The 15,374-nt window shown below is 48.4% G+C and overlaps 5 protein-coding genes across 5 annotated transcripts; 4 read left to right on the top strand and 1 right to left on the bottom strand.

Annotated features, from left to right (window-relative positions):
- Positions 1-434: 434 nt before the first annotated feature.
- On the top strand, positions 435-2,807 carry FIESC28_01614 (uncharacterized protein; the record flags this gene model as incomplete). The annotated part of the gene is made up of 6 exons (XM_031155764.1): positions 435-503; positions 553-724; positions 1,011-1,555; positions 1,602-1,875; positions 1,925-2,284; positions 2,338-2,807. 6 exons carry the CDS (start codon positions 435-437, stop codon positions 2,805-2,807), a joined length of 1,890 nt encoding a protein of 629 aa, XP_031020242.1.
- Positions 2,808-3,345: 538 nt separating this feature from the next.
- On the bottom strand, positions 3,346-5,495 carry FIESC28_01613 (uncharacterized protein; the record flags this gene model as incomplete). The annotated part of the gene is made up of 2 exons (XM_031155763.1): positions 3,346-5,368; positions 5,419-5,495. The coding sequence occupies 2 exons, from the start codon at positions 5,493-5,495 to the stop codon at positions 3,346-3,348; spliced, it is 2,100 nt and encodes a 699-aa protein (XP_031020241.1).
- A 654-nt stretch (positions 5,496-6,149) lies between these two features.
- On the top strand, positions 6,150-8,151 carry FIESC28_01612 (uncharacterized protein; the record flags this gene model as incomplete). Its single annotated transcript, XM_031155762.1, has 6 exons — positions 6,150-6,172; positions 6,222-6,321; positions 6,374-6,393; positions 6,443-6,769; positions 6,827-7,000; positions 7,050-8,151. 6 exons carry the CDS (start codon positions 6,150-6,152, stop codon positions 8,149-8,151), a joined length of 1,746 nt encoding a protein of 581 aa, XP_031020240.1.
- Positions 8,152-8,759: 608 nt separating this feature from the next.
- On the top strand, positions 8,760-10,626 carry FIESC28_01611 (uncharacterized protein; the record flags this gene model as incomplete). The annotated part of the gene is made up of 4 exons (XM_031155761.1): positions 8,760-8,793; positions 8,844-8,965; positions 9,018-9,551; positions 9,604-10,626. 4 exons carry the CDS (start codon positions 8,760-8,762, stop codon positions 10,624-10,626), a joined length of 1,713 nt encoding a protein of 570 aa, XP_031020239.1.
- A 746-nt stretch (positions 10,627-11,372) lies between these two features.
- FIESC28_01610 (uncharacterized protein) lies at positions 11,373-12,394 on the top strand (the record flags this gene model as incomplete). The annotated part of the gene is made up of 3 exons (XM_031155760.1): positions 11,373-11,418; positions 11,474-11,938; positions 11,991-12,394. The coding sequence occupies 3 exons, from the start codon at positions 11,373-11,375 to the stop codon at positions 12,392-12,394; spliced, it is 915 nt and encodes a 304-aa protein (XP_031020238.1).
- Between the last annotated feature and the right edge of the window lie 2,980 nt (positions 12,395-15,374).

Here is a 15,374-nt window from a genome sequence, read left to right as displayed (position 1 = left end):
ACGTCACCCCAACCAGCCCGTCTCGTGACCTCCACAGCGAGCGGCTGCACTAACCCCGAATTTTACAGTGCCCTCTCAGTCAGTGAGGCTACGCTAACCCCCGAACCTAAAATTCATCCCCGCAAACGTCTTTTCCCTTGAATTGTTATCTGCATCAATTGCCTTTTCATCCTTTGTTTGATGCAAAACATGGCACCGAGTGCATCATCCCACGCGCGCAAATCATCGGGGACTACAGATTCTGTTGGAAGAGCGGGAGGAGGGAGGGTCTCTAAGAGATCGGATAACGCGTGAGTCTGGAAGGAAGAACCCTGTCGCCTACCCCCTCACCTCACCTGCCTGTCTCGTCTCACCTTGGCAATCTCATTCTCACCGAACCTCCCGTCTTTCTCAATTACTTCCCCCGACTGACACAAAGACAATAGCTGTTCGCGATGTCGGAAGCAAAAGATAAAATGCTCAGGTTCTCATCCTTGCGACGCGTGCAAGAAACGCAAGCTCTCGTGTGAATTTGATCAGCGCGATCAGAAAATCCTCGTTACTCGTGGGTAGGTCTCGTTCCCACCTCAATTGACGTTCTGCGACAACAGCTCACACCTTGTCAGCTTCATTCTCGATTTACAGCAACGCGTTGCGACAAGCCAGTCTCGTACTGGCACTGCTGAATATGTCACACCTGGCTCATTGGATACGAACATCAATGTTGGTGGACCGTCTGATCAAGGTGAGTCTGGAATTCATCGGACTTGGTCCGTCGCTGACATGGGGATACCAGAGGTGCCGCCTCACATGCCGTCGCCGGGAGGCGATGTATCGGTATCGCTTCCTCCAGATGATTCCCTACTCGATAGTCGGAGCAGCACGAATAGTGGTAGCAAAGGGCTGGACCCAATTGCTTCCGCTCTCGTGAACCCCTTATCCGCAGGGCAGTCCAAGTTCATGGCCTCTGCCCAAGGTCGCGAATGCAAGTCCAAGCCCTCTTCTTGCCGACACCTAAACTGACCTAGCAGTCTATCTCGGCACATCGTCGAACTGGTCCTTTACCCGCCGCGTCCTCAGTCTCACCCACGAATACATCCACCAAAGCCCAATCGCCGCCGATAATCTACTCTTCGATGGTCTAGCCTATGATCTCGGATGGGATGGCTCGCGCATCTCTCCAGCGCCTGACCCTCCCGTCATGCCCAGCCTCGACCACGCGTTATTTCTCGTCAACACAGTAAAATTCCATTGCGGTCAATTGTTCCACCTTTTCGACGAGGAAACATTTATGGGTTATCTGCATGAGTTTTATAATGATCCGACGACTCATATCGCAGCTGCAGACCTCCGTTACATCCACCTTTTACTGATCTTAGCCTTTGGCAAAGCGTTTGCTGAGAACAACAATTACCAGTCTAAAAGACCGCCTGGTGCTGATTATTTCGTCACTGCGCTTCGATTGTTACCGAGTATTCACATCCTTGTTTACGAACCGCTCATATCGACCGAGATACTCTGTTGTATAGCACTGTACTTTGAGTCGCTCGACTATCGCCACTCATCGCACGGATTTGTATGTTAGTCGCCGATGCGAGAAACAGGCTGCTAACTTCACATAGATCGGACAGGCAATGCGAGTCGCCTTGGGTCAAGGCATGCACACAGATATGCCTGTGGACCAATTAGGTGACCGTATCGTGGAGCGAAGTCGCAGGATATGGTGGACTGTCTACGTGCTGGACCGCGAGATGACATCTCTCATGGGCTTGCCCCAGTCCGTTCACGATGACGATATTCATCCGGCACTTCCGCATTACGGAGGGTCGACACAACGGGTGGCAGCTTTACATATGCAGATTCGGTTGTGTCGGAGTATTGCTTCTGTTGGAAGAGGTATGATGACCCTATTAATGCACTTAGACTATGCTAATACGTTGTCTAGGTGTATACGGAGCAAACGGTCGGCTCAACAAAAAGTTCCTCCTCAGCACCAAGAAGGTTCTCGAGAACATTGCTGGCCTCGCAGACGAACTACAGCAACAATTCCCGCTTGGTGTCGACAAAGCCATCAATGGTGTCTCACGAGTAGCGGGTTACCTCCACACCCTTTACCACCAATGTATCGTGCTCGCAACAAGACCTTTGCTCCTCTGCTTCCTCAAGATCCGCTTCGAAACACCCGACGCCATAACCGAGGCACTAAACTCATCTCAAACTGTCTGGAACCTGATCAAGATGTGCATCGACTCTTCCTACCAGATGATCAACATTCTTGGCTGTTTGCAAAGTCAAGGTCTGCTTGGTAAAACCACTTGAGATTTATCTCGCTTTGAAGCTCTTACTGACCGTTTGCAGAAGCGTTTCTACCGTTTGATCTTGAGTCACTGTTCGTGTCAAGCTTCAACCTGCTTATCGCACCGGTTCTGGATCCGAGGTTCTCTGAACATGATGCGACGTTTCGGCATAAGACCTCAATCATCTTTAATGAGATGATCAACAAGGGAAATCTCATCGCTGTGTTTCGGAGGTCGGAGCTTCAGCAGCTTGATGATATGCTGAGTTGTCTATCTCGCGAACACAATGATACAACGCCGATACCGATCGATGGTCAGATCATTGGAGGGACGATACCTGAGGGTAACGATGGTGCTTTGCAAGATCCGAATGACGATAATGAGACGATGGCTTCTATGCTCCCTGGGATGGATGACCTGGGCATGGATGCTTGGTTTACTACAGCGCAGATGATTGATATGGCGAATTCGATAGCAAACAGTGATACGGAGTGGGTGTCGCATACGATGATGGAGCATGATATTTGGTAGAGAAGATGGTATTACGGAGTTCTTGTGATTTGCGGAACGGAAAAGTAAGCTGATGCGGATCATTTAACATGCCAACAGGGACCCTTGATCGATTTCCAGGGAGATGTTCACATGAGGTTCAAGTAAAAAAGAGAAGGAAAGAAGAGGCAGAGCCAGTCCAACAACAAACGTTATCGATTTGCTCACAAGGCTTTCAGAAATACCTCTCATCGAAACTAAAGCTTCCTTGAGGAGTCATTTTGCAAGCTTTGTGATTCTATTGATAACGTTTGTTGTCAGGTTCGTTCGCCATGCTGCCCGATGGTTTCAGCATCTTAGCTACCGGGTCGCTACACAAGGACGTTGTCCCAGAAGGGCGATGATGGCTTTTCTATTTTGCTCTGAACCTTATGCTGATGTCTCCCTGGATATCGATCAAGGCAGGATGGTCAATAACTGGAACTTATTATTAGAATATTAATATACTATAAGCCTATCCCAAGCACTAGTAAAGACCGCGACAGGGTATCGGTATCTACGCAAGTCTGAAAGATCATAATCAACCCACAGCTCTCTCCAACTTCTCCCTCATCGCCATCCACGACCTGGCTACACTTCCGCCATTAACCCAATCCTGCTTCTTCACCTCTACCTCGTCCAAACTTCTCAGTGTCTCGACAGCTCTCTGCTCCTCGATATCTTGAGCCGAGAACCATGTTCCATGCAGACCGTATGGCACTCGTTGTGGAAGCTTGACCTTGGCTACAACGTCAGACATGTTCTGAGCGTCGACGATCCATAGTTCCGACATAGAGGTAGGTGGGCAGTCCCCGTTGGGCAAGATCTGAGATTCGTCGAAGACATAGAAAAGTAGATAGCCAGCGTCTTCCTCCATAGCACCAGCACGAGGCACGAAGCGTGGCTCCTGGGCGAAGTGCTTCGGAGGAAGGCGGAAGATCTTGATAGAATCCTTCTCGTCTTGGGAATCAAGGATCTCCTTGACGGACCTTCTGTCGACACAACCAGTCACCGGCCTGGTGTTCATCTTCTTACCCCGCTCAATAAGAGTCCTGGCATCCATCTTGACGAGAAGATCTACCTTGTCAGCCCTTCCGAGTGCTACGCCGAAGCAGGATGTTGATGTGCTGCAGCCGTAGATGTAACGAGCGTCTTGCATCTCGCGGTCTGGCCGAACGGAAGGGAATTCGAAGGGGATGGATGAGAGGGCCCATTGGTTGGTGACCTTGTTGGTTGACTTGATAGACATGTCGAATTCGTAGTAGTACAGTCGACATTGAGCGTAGTCATCGGCTTCGTCGGCAGGTGAAAAGTAGTCGCCGCCTAGAACCTTCTTCTCACTAGGGGATTCCAGCATGGGTGCTTGCTCGAATGGACGGATATCCTGCTCATCCCACTGGCGCGTTTCGGTTTTTGCAGATTTGGGGTTTACCACCTTTGGTATGACTGGAGGCAGGATGTTTCCAGCTGTATACACCACGGTAGAAGAAGTCATGCGACAAGCCAAGAGATGGATAGACTTCGTCTTGCTACCAGTCTTCGTGTCCCAGGTATTCGCCGTATGAAAGATGCAGCAAGGCGCTGTCTCGAACCATCTTACAGCCGAAGGTTCATGGCGTGGAAAGACACCGAAGCGCGAAGGCTTTGAGGAATCGTATGAGACCACCTCCTTGTTCCTTGCCAGGTTCAAAGGGTCGAGGGTCAGAGGAAGGTCCATGATGACTGTGTGGGCGCGCGATGCTCCAAAATCATGCATCATCTTGGCGCCTGATACGCCAGGTACAGGTTGGTTCACAAGTCTTCGCTTTCTGAGAGCATCGACATCCGTCTTCGGGAGGACTGAGTAGTGGACATATGGTGGTAGGAAGGTGTTGTGATAAAGAACCATCTCCCCAGAAATATGGTCAACCTTGGGATGTCCTGTTGTCCACTCCTTCATGGACTTGAAAAGACCCGCCCCGCCAAATGGCTCGCCTCTCTCTTCTGAGAAGCTCTTTTCGGGCTCACCTTCAGCCTGGAGACCGTCGTACCAACCGACAGTATCAAGTGAAGGAAGCTGTATGCGCATAGGTGGACCACTTTCACATGTTGCTAACGCCCGGCCATCGTGATATAGAATGGCTGTGTTGGCGACACTGGTGCGCTTCAGAGACTGTTGCGACCCCGGGAGATTTGAGAGCCATACTAGAAACATCGTTCTGAATGTCGCAAGCATGATCTTCAGTAAAGATGATAGAGGGTTGACGAGGGTTGTGATACTCGGCATGATTGGTGACATAACCGAAGTTGTCTTTCGAGACAAGTATAAATCGGTGAGGATGTACTGATTGACGAATTCCGGAACAATCTGCCCGTTTGAAGACGCCTTTCTGAAGAGTACACCAGAAAGCATCCCATCACCATCAAACCAATGCGCATCTCGACCGAGATCTTCATGGCTAACTGGATTACCACCATTGCGAACATATTGTCCTCCCGTAAGTTCCGGAGGAATACATCCGCTGTAGGTACACAGTGTAAGATTTGTGGTTTTGTGAATCGGTGCAAAATTACCGATAAGATAGCTGTGAGATGTGAGTATGTTTGCTACAAAGAGTGCGTGAGACAAACTGACGGATGACGAAGTGGTTGGGGCTCATCTGAGTGAGACACTGAGCCCGTTGCGGGAGCAGCCTGCTGGAATGAATTCATGACGATGTTATGAGGCTGATGTTAGTTTTTGTTTTCGTCATGCGAAGCCATGAAGAATTGTTTGTGGGAATTAATAGTTAAGACCAAGATGCATCGCAGGATTAATCAAGACATGAGGCAAAGCAACAGCATCCAGAAAGGCATCATATTAAGAAGCACCACTAAGTATTATTAACGGCTACCTCCTACGGGAAATCCTGATATATGCTAATGTGTCGGATACGTCGGCATCGAATAAAATGGAGATGCCCATCAAGACGTCAAAAGCAGGTAACAGTGGTTTCAATCACCAGATCTCAATTTGTACAGGATATGACGGCAAAGTTCAAAAGGCCGAAGACCGCACAGAAAAACTAAACAAGGGTCCTCTTTTTAGTGACTAGAAAAAGTTAATGACAAGTAGACTAAACTAAGAAGGCGAAGCAAAAGTCTTGACGTCAACGTTTACCTAACACGGCAGGGGTACGAGACACTCTACACCAAAAACATTGCGATTGCGGGCTTTTTAATTGTTAGTGTCAAAATGGAACTCCAATGTCAATTCTTCCCTAACAACCTAAAACCCTACTCTCCTTTTTTTTATGACTCGAGAATAAATCCCTGATTGACGTCGTTTGTTTTCTTCACGACCATCATCACCCACATACAGTCACAATGGGCTGGGAATATGCCCAAGTGTACGTACTCTTTTTATTGATTGAGGTCTCTGGCTTACCTTTCTGATAGGCATTTAAAGTACACGATACCGTTCGGCCTTGTGCTGTTCGCCGTGTACAGACCCTTATTGTCAAAATTAGATGTTTTCAAGTTGGTGTTTATGATAACAGTAAGGACAATTCCTCCTCAACTAAAGGCACTGAAAACTAATTCTTATCTAGACTGCTGTGGTGGCTACAATGTATGTGCGCTTCGCGCATCCCCTCTTCTCTATGCTGACATTAGAAAAGCCCATGGGACTCTTATCTGATCAGAAATCGGATATGGACTTATCCGCCAGGCGTTGTCTGCGGACTGACCGCGTGGGATATTCCCGCTGAAGAACTCTTCTTCTTTGTGATCCAAACCCTCAACACATCTCTTCTCTATATGCTCCTCAGCAAAGCAACTTTCCACCCTGTCTATCTCAACAAGGCGAGCACTTGGGGTAAAGTTGCCGGTCAGCTTCTCTTCACCTCCGCCATCATTTTCGGTTGGGTACATGTTTCGCGCGGTGGTGAGGGCATGTACATGGGCCTTATCCTGATTTGGGCGTGTCCATTCCTCCTGTTTCTATGGTAATGCGCGCTTTCAGTCTTTTGTTTCACTTGGCGCAATTTGCTAACCTATCGCAGGACCATTTCATACCAGTTTATTGTGAATTTGCCTTGGACGAATACTCTGTTGCCAATCGCTCTGCCAACCGTTTATTTGTGGGTGGTTGACACTTTTGCGTTGCGACGGGGAACATGGAGTATCACGTCAGGCACCAAATACGGTGTTGTTCTTTGGGATGGCCTCGATATTGAGTAAGTTGATAATTCTGTTGTAAGACCACCAATCACTAACAATTATTAGGGAAGCTGTTTTCTTCCTTCTTACTAATACGTTGATTGTCTTTGGTCTTATTGCAAACGACAACACTTTGGCCATTCTGGACACATTTCCCGAGCATTTCCCCAAGAACAAGGGTCTCCCAACTCTTGGATTGGTTGTCCGGGCTCTCCTTCTACCCCAAGAGAAATATGACCAAGAACGTATTTCGGGGCTTGTCAGCGCGGTTGACCTTCTCAGAAAGAAGAGCCGCAGCTTTTACCTCGCAAGTGGTGCTTTCGAGGGAAGACTTCGAATCGACCTGATCCGACTTTACGCTTTCTGCAGAGCCGCTGATGATCTTGTCGATGAGGCTCCTTCTGTTGATGAGTCGAGAGCGTCGATTGCAAAATTGAGGCAGTTTCTCAACATCGCCTACGAGGAGAACGAGGAGGAGGATATCTCACCTCGACTCCGCGAATTCGTCACATCCAACTTCCCCAAGATGTTCCATATGGCTCTTCTACAACTGCCTACCTTTTATCTCCCCAAGCAGCCTCTTGATGACTTGCTGAAGGGTTTTGACACTGATCTCCTTTTCGATCGCAAGGCCGGCGAGTTTCCTATCGAGACTACCGAGGACCTGGATGTCTACGGTAGCCGTGTAGCTGGAACAGTTGCTGAGCTCTGCAACCACCTTATTCTTTACCACACTCCCGAGACAATATCCCCGGAGGTCCAACGCGAAGTTGTGACTTCTGGACAAGAAATGGGCATCGCACTCCAATACGTCAACATCGCCCGCGATATCAAAGTCGATGCCGAAATTGACCGCGTCTACCTCCCTCTCACCTGGCTAAAAGAAGCCTCTCTCACACCTGAAGATGTGATTAAGGCACCATATGGTCCTAACATCGAGGCTTTGCGACAAAAACTGCTTGACCGTGCTTTTGAAAAGTACAACACCGCAAAGGTAGCTATTGAAAAACTCCCTTCAGAAGGGAAGGGTCCTATTCGAGTCGCTGTTGAGAGTTACATGGAGATTGGACGTGTTCTTAGAGAAACAGGGCCTGTTCTCAAGAAGGGACGGGCTACCGTTCCCAAGAGTCGACGAATCCGGGTTGCTTGGTCTGCATTGAATCAATAGCGGTGCTTTGATGGACTTAATATGTGGTAGAAGTTATTTTAGATATTCATAGATTACTCACTTCACACCTCTCAATTTGGCTCATTACTTGAGCTGTAATCTCATCACAATTCAATTTCAATATTTTTAAACCTCATTTTCATTCTTCTCTACCTTGATGTCCTGCCAAGATTGTAGACACGCTTCGCCAAGTTGCAAAAGTGAAGTTGTGAAAAGCCAGATCGTCAAAAACCCTTCCATCCGAAGCAACCAATCGCAGAACACGCTTTCTCGGCACTAAAGCAGCCCAAACCAATCCAGTTAATGATCAACAGCCCATCTAATAACCTCGATAACACCTTCAAGACCCGTTATCCAAGCCACCATGAAGAAATAACAAAATGACTCACAATCCAGGGTAAAAAAACTGCGCCCCGATGGAATTCCAGGGTAGCTTTTTCACATGGAAAACAAAGCGAGTCCGAGTCCGAACCAATTTGATTAAAAAGTGGGTATGACTGAAATGGAAGACGTCATTGACTCTATACTCTCACCACATCAAAAGTCGTTGAGCGGGTGAATCGTGTAATATTCTCACATCAATCATCCTTCACTATCTAATATCAAAAATGAGCGAACAACAGAAGTCGGTTATTGTGATAGGTATGGTCAATTATCTCGTTTGTCGATCATCGAAGCTAACGGATCTCTAGGCGCTGGCGTTGGAGGCGTTTCGACTGCTGCGCGACTCGCAAAGGCGGGTTTTAAAGTTACTATCGTTGAGAAAAACGATTTTACCGGTGGAAGATGTTCTTTGATTCACAAAGATGGCTACGTGAGTTCCAATTCTTACCTACTTGGGGTGAGCTTATTCTAACGTCTTGCAGCGCTTTGATCAGGGTCCCTCACTGCTTCTACTCCCTCGCTTCTTCCATGAGATCTTCCAAGATCTAGGAACATCTCTTGAATCCGAGGGAGTTGAGCTATTGAAGTGTGAACCCAACTACAACATCTGGTTCGGAGATGGCTCATCTTTCGAGATGTCCACTGATCTTACCAAGATGAAAAAGGCCATTGAAGCTGTTGAGGGCATTGATGGTTTTGAGCGATATCTTGGATTCCTTCAGGAGTCGCATCGCCACTACGAAGTCAGTGTCGAGTCTGTTCTGCGAAGGAATTTTCCCAGTATTCTGAGTCTGGCTCGTCCTGAGGTTCTGTTCAATCTGTTCAACATTCATCCTCTTGAGAGTATCTGGACACGAGCGAGCAAGTACTTCTGGACTGAGAGACTCAGGAGAGTATTTACTTTCGGAAGTATGTACATGGGCATGAGTCCTTTCGATGCTCCTGGAACATACAGTCTGCTTCAGTACACTGAGCTTGCAGAGGGCATTCTGTACCCCAGAGGTGGATTCCACAAGGTAAGCTTACTCTTTGTTATTAGTCGCCGTTTTCATATTAACAACATTCCAGGTCGTTGAAGCACTAGTCAACGTTGGTCAACGTCTTGGCGTAGAATACCGTCTTTCGACTGGCGTCAAATCCATTTCCATCGACCAAGCAACGGGCAAGGCTAATGGCGTCGTCCTGGAGAACGGCACTCATCTCCCCTCAGACATTGTCATTTCAAATGCAGACCTTGTCTACACCTACAACAACCTCCTTCCCAAGACATCTTACGCCGACTCACTATCAAAACGCGAGACATCATGCAGTAGTATCTCGTTCTACTGGTCCGCCTCCAAGATCATTCCCGAGCTCAACGCCCACAACATTTTCCTTGCCGACGAGTACCAGGAGTCCTTTGACAGCATCTTCAAGGAGCACCTGATTCCTTCAGAACCTTCCTTCTATGTTAACGTTCCTTCGCGTATTGATCCTTCAGCTGCTCCTGATGGAAAGGATGCCGTTGTTGTCTTGGTTCCTGTTGGTCATCTTCTATCAGACTCCGCTGGAACACATCGGGGTCTGTCCAAGTCTGGAAACTCTAATCTTCTTGAATCTGGTCAGGATTGGGATAAAATGATTTCTCTCGCTCGAGACACTGTCATCAAGACCATGAAGGCCAGAATAGGAGTTGATCTTGCTCCTCTTATCGAGAATGAGATTATCAACACTCCTTACACATGGCAGGAGAAGTTCAACCTCGACAAGGGTGCTATTCTGGGCCTGAGCCATTCCATCATGAATGTCCTTGCTTTCCGACCTGGTACCCAGCACTCCAAGTACAAGAACCTCTACTTCGCTGGCGCCAGCACACATCCTGGTACTGGTGTTCCTGTCTGTATCGCCGGTAGCAAGATTGTTGCCGAGCAGATTCTCAAGGACTCAGGATACAAGAAGAGTCAGATCCCTTGGGCACAGGATACTTCCAAGTCTCCCAAGAGCGGTCTTGACAAGCTTCACGATTCATCACTTACACTCTTTCACGCTTTCTTGGCTGCTCTCGTTGCCATGCTGTTGGCTTATTACTATCTTGCCATTGCTGCTAATTAGCGATCTTTTGATACCGATATGTTCATTTTGTTGGGAACTGGAAGTTAGAAACCATAGAATAATACACTCCTCTATTCACTCAAACCTCCTGACCGGTGAAGTCGTGTTAGTCTGGAAAATAAAGATACATGGCATGAGCTAAATCGGATATTATTCGGCCGCCAAGGTTGCATTATCAGATTAATCAGTGATATAATAAATGTTACGTGCCGATGCAAGTTAATCCCACGGCTATTACCGCCTGATATCCCCATGTCGTCATCTTGGCAGAAATCATCGATTAGCCTTATGATTCTCGACTCTCAAACATCTTTAGCGGAAAAGCCAATGCACCCTCCGAGCATCCCGTCAAAGTGATCGGCGCTACGGTTACCGGCAACTTTCTCTCGCGCCCAAGTCTAGATCGCGTGGTCAAAACGTGAGGGTGTGGGCCAACTCCTACGTCAGCGTCATTGACTTTATATCAGCATCTTTGATATCAAAGTCGCATTGACTCTGGATCACACTCTTCATGACGAGCACTCGGCAGTTACTTGCCGTGAAGGCACGGGAGGTTCGGTATGAAGTCATGGATGGTTAGTTTGACACATCGTTTGAAGAATCTTGGCCATGCACGACTGCATTTAAGGGTTTAATAGAGCTTGGCTACACATCCTTTTGGCTCAACTCAATAACGCTCTAGATCCCTCGCCAGTGACACGAGAAACTGTACAACTAACGTCTCTTTGTCCAAACCGATCGTCACGATGGTTGAAGGTCTCTTTACTCGCAACAATGCGCTGAACGTCAATGGTAGGCCTCTCTCGAGTCTGCAATACCCCAAAACACCACTAATCGACTCCAATAGGCGACTCGCTCAATGGCCAGCGCAGTCAGATTAACATCACCCCCCGGGGTTCCGACTGGTACTTTACCGTCTGCGCTGTAATGACAGTTTCCTCCATCGCCTTCGTCGGACTCGGACTGCGAAAGCCACGAACGCACCGTATTTTCCACTACATCACCGCCTCTATCACCATGGTCGCCGCCATCGCATACTTCACTATGGGTGCCAACCTGGGCTGGGCTCCTATCATGGTTGAGTTCCATCGTGGAAGCCACCTCGTTGCGGGCAACTATCGCGAGATCTTCTACGTCCGATATATCGACTGGTTCATCACTACACCCCTGCTTCTCATGGATCTTCTCCTCACCGCTGGTATGCCTTGGCCTACAGTCCTGTATGTCATCCTCGTTGACGAGATCATGATTGTTACTGGTCTTGTTGGTGCTTTGGTCAAGAGCTCCTACAAATGGGGATACTTTACTTTCGGTCAGTTCATCCCTCGGTCCACGGAATGGGGAGCCATACTAACACGTTCCAGGCTGTGTCGCTCTCGTCTATATCGTCTACCAACTCGCCTGGGAAGCCCGCAAGCACGCCTATCATGTCGGCCAGGATGTTGGCAAGGTCTTTGTCACTTGCGGTAGCTTGACAGCCCTCATCTGGATCCTCTACCCCATCGCCTGGGGCGTCTGCGAGGGTGGCAATGTCATCTCTCCTGACTCTGAGGCTATATTCTACGGTATCCTCGATCTCATCGCGAAGCCTGTCTTTGGTGCGCTGCTTCTCTTCGGCCATCGCAACATCGACCCCGCTCGCCTTGGACTCCGAATCCGGGATGTTGATGAGCGCGTCCTGCCCGAGGGTCCCAATGTCAAGCCCAGACAGCAGGGAACTGCCAACAACGGCGCTGTCAATGTCCCTGACGCTACCACCACTGCTTAAGCTGAAACTTGGGCTGAAGGTGTAGCACAAAATGATAATCCCTGAAACGATGAATATTAGCAGGGAACGTCCAGAATTGCTCAACGTTTGGTAATTCTTGGAGCACTTTACCTCTTCGGTGGATTGACGTAGGTTACTGCGTAACCTTGGTCTAATGATACCCGGCAGTCTTTATGAAGCACGGATATGGAAGTCAGTAATTAGTCGTATTTAAATCTTGTTAGATGTTTAGTTAATACTGTAATTACAATCATATATCTCTTTGATTTACTACGAACAGTTTTCAAAGAGGCCCAATCTGTCGCGCCGTATTTATCTCTTTATTTTATGGACCGCGATGTATTCATACCTTCCGCAAAAGGGCCCCTCGTCATTCTACAGAAACTGGCCATTAAGAGGATAAGAGACGAAACACTTGGTTGACTTTATGATAGCTTAGAATACCTACTATGGCGCCTAAGCCTGAGAAGATATTTCTTCCGTAGCCCACTTGATTCCTTCTCACATCGTCGGTAAGATCAATAACCTCCTTCCCAAACTGCTAATCTGTGTTTTTTTGAGTAATGGTTCCTTGAAGGTATGCAGACAAACAACAAAATACTTTCCAAACTGCAACCATGGTTATGGACTTCTTTATTATCTCGACGATAGACATCTCTGACCTTTCTCTCTCCAGTCATCACAACCACCAGCGCAGCAGCAGCAACGACAGCGACAAAAGCAGCCGCAATGGCTTCCGCGGGTCTTGAGGCTTCGGTGAAAGCTTTGGACTTATCACCATTCACCAGTATTATTGCCACTCTGGAGGGGTGAAAGTATGGCTGGTGGTGGCTAGGCTTCGACCGTATGAAGCCTGATATATGCTTGGAAACATGTGTACTGACGCCAGACAGTAGCCACACGACTCAGAACGCAGCCGACGGGGCGGAGAGCATTGCGCTCCGGGAGATCGTAATCGGTCTCTAGCCTCGGACGGAGCGCCTCCCTAGTCTGGGATCCTACATTGAGCCACCACCGGCGCCGTGGTTTCTTGTTTTTCCGTTTGCGACTACACCACCAAGGCCGTTGTCATCATCGGCGGCTCCATCGTGGTGCTGGAGAAGGGGGTGATGTACATCCGGAAATGAATGAACAAGCAGAAGCAGGACGGTAATTCAGGTCTTTCGCGTTGGACATATACATACTGACATTAACCAGGGTCTCCCGAGGAGTCGGTTGTTGGTGGCGGGGCGAGGGACAACCGTCGACTGGACCGCCGAGTGGGAATCTTGGACGACGGACTCCAGCGTCAACCAACTCCATCCGTGTCACCAAGGAAAGAAGAGATCGATTAAGAAACATGAGAGATTTTATTTTAGTGTCAAGTATAGAATCGGACAAGGCCTTGCGACGTCTACATCCATGTGACAAACAGAGATATCTGATCTTCTAACAAACAATTGCGAAGACGTCCATTCCTTCCCCCAATTTTCCGTCTCTAGTTTCGGCGGTATTGAGTGACCTGGCTCTCAGAATTTAGTTGCTATTGGAAAAAGAAGGTCATCGATCAACATATCTCGCTCAGTCATCCAGAGTGCCGCATTCTGAAACACTTGGTATTCCAGCGTGTAAGGCAAATTGGCCGCAAATGCACGATTCCGCCGAGTAACCCCGTCGTATGTCACATTACTCCGAAGTATAGCCCTTTTCATGATCTCCACCATCAATAGCCAACGACTTCCACTGCCTGTGCCACATGACGGATCGCTGCACCAGAGAATACCCTTGGTGCTTTCGTTCAAGATGGGATGAGTAGGGTGCTGATCTTTTGGAAACGTAATGTTCACAAGCAGTTCATGTCGTATACACCTTTGCTGGCTAGATTAATCCTGACTGAAAGTACGATATAATCGTTCTCGTAGAACCAATGGTAAAGTGCTCCGCAATGGCGACAATCGTAATCATGGTTCGTGCACCGAAAATAATGCTTGCCCGCCCACTTGGCCATAGGACCGGAGGCTGGGAAACAACCGCATTTGTCGGATGGCAAAGACGACACGATTGATTCAAGCTGAGATGAGGCGTGTTGACAAAGTCCATCGTGATGGGGTTTCTTGAGTTCTTCCAATAGCCGCGACTTCAATGCTGGCATCCCGGGATATTGTCGAGGGACAATCTTTACCAAGGGAAAGCATTTGGAGTACACGCCCATGTCCGCTGAGCTATAGACCTTTGGACAATACCCTTCGAAGGCAGATCGTTCTGCAGAGCCCATTCTGCCCACTGGAAAGTGTTCCGGGTCTAAGCAACGAAGGTCAAGGTCAAATTCTTTGTCCACCTCGACCTTGCCGGCGACTTTGACATGTTTGCAGACGGAGAAGTTACCCAGTAGTCCTACGCAAATATCGTGTTCTCTGCTTCCCTGAGTAAAAAGAAGTTCCGGGTGTGGGGTTCTGCATCCTAAGCACAAGACTTGTTGCCAGAGTCTCTCCAGTCTTTCTTCCAATTCGCCGGAGTCGAAGAGCGTTCCACATATTGTGCATAAGCATCTTCGTAGGAAGATCCTCTTGATGTCCCGTGGGTCGTTGAATGGAGGCATAGTCATGTAGGATCCTGAATCTCATGCTCTAGAATACCCCAATGGAATTCTTGGAACTGAAAGTCGTCGGTCAGATTCCGCAAGACCTGGCAGGTTTGGCGGACCATATAGAGGGAACTATGGGATAGAAATAACATGAGGTGGACCAACAGCTCAGCCGGGAGCTGTAATAGTTTGGACTCCAAGTTCTTCCGACTTCTTAGCTTCTGGGATTCGAGGGGGGCTGGAAGGCAGGCATTCCCTGGTGCCGGTGTATGTAGATGAGATGGCTTCCCTTCATCGGCTCCCAGGAGGGGAATGGCATTGGTGCCTTGGCCGAGAAGCAACTCCTCCAAAAGGCGTTGACCCCACGATGATGAGAAATCCGGTTCTAGATGGAAGCGACCCATTTTGGCGATCCTT

The sequence above is a fragment of the Fusarium coffeatum genome (genome assembly GCF_003316985.1).
Source record: "Fusarium coffeatum strain FIESC_28 chromosome Unknown BRIP53273_contig_39, whole genome shotgun sequence".
Taxonomy (NCBI): domain Eukaryota; kingdom Fungi; phylum Ascomycota; class Sordariomycetes; order Hypocreales; family Nectriaceae; genus Fusarium; species Fusarium coffeatum.
This window is presented reverse-complemented; position numbering and strand designations above follow the sequence as displayed.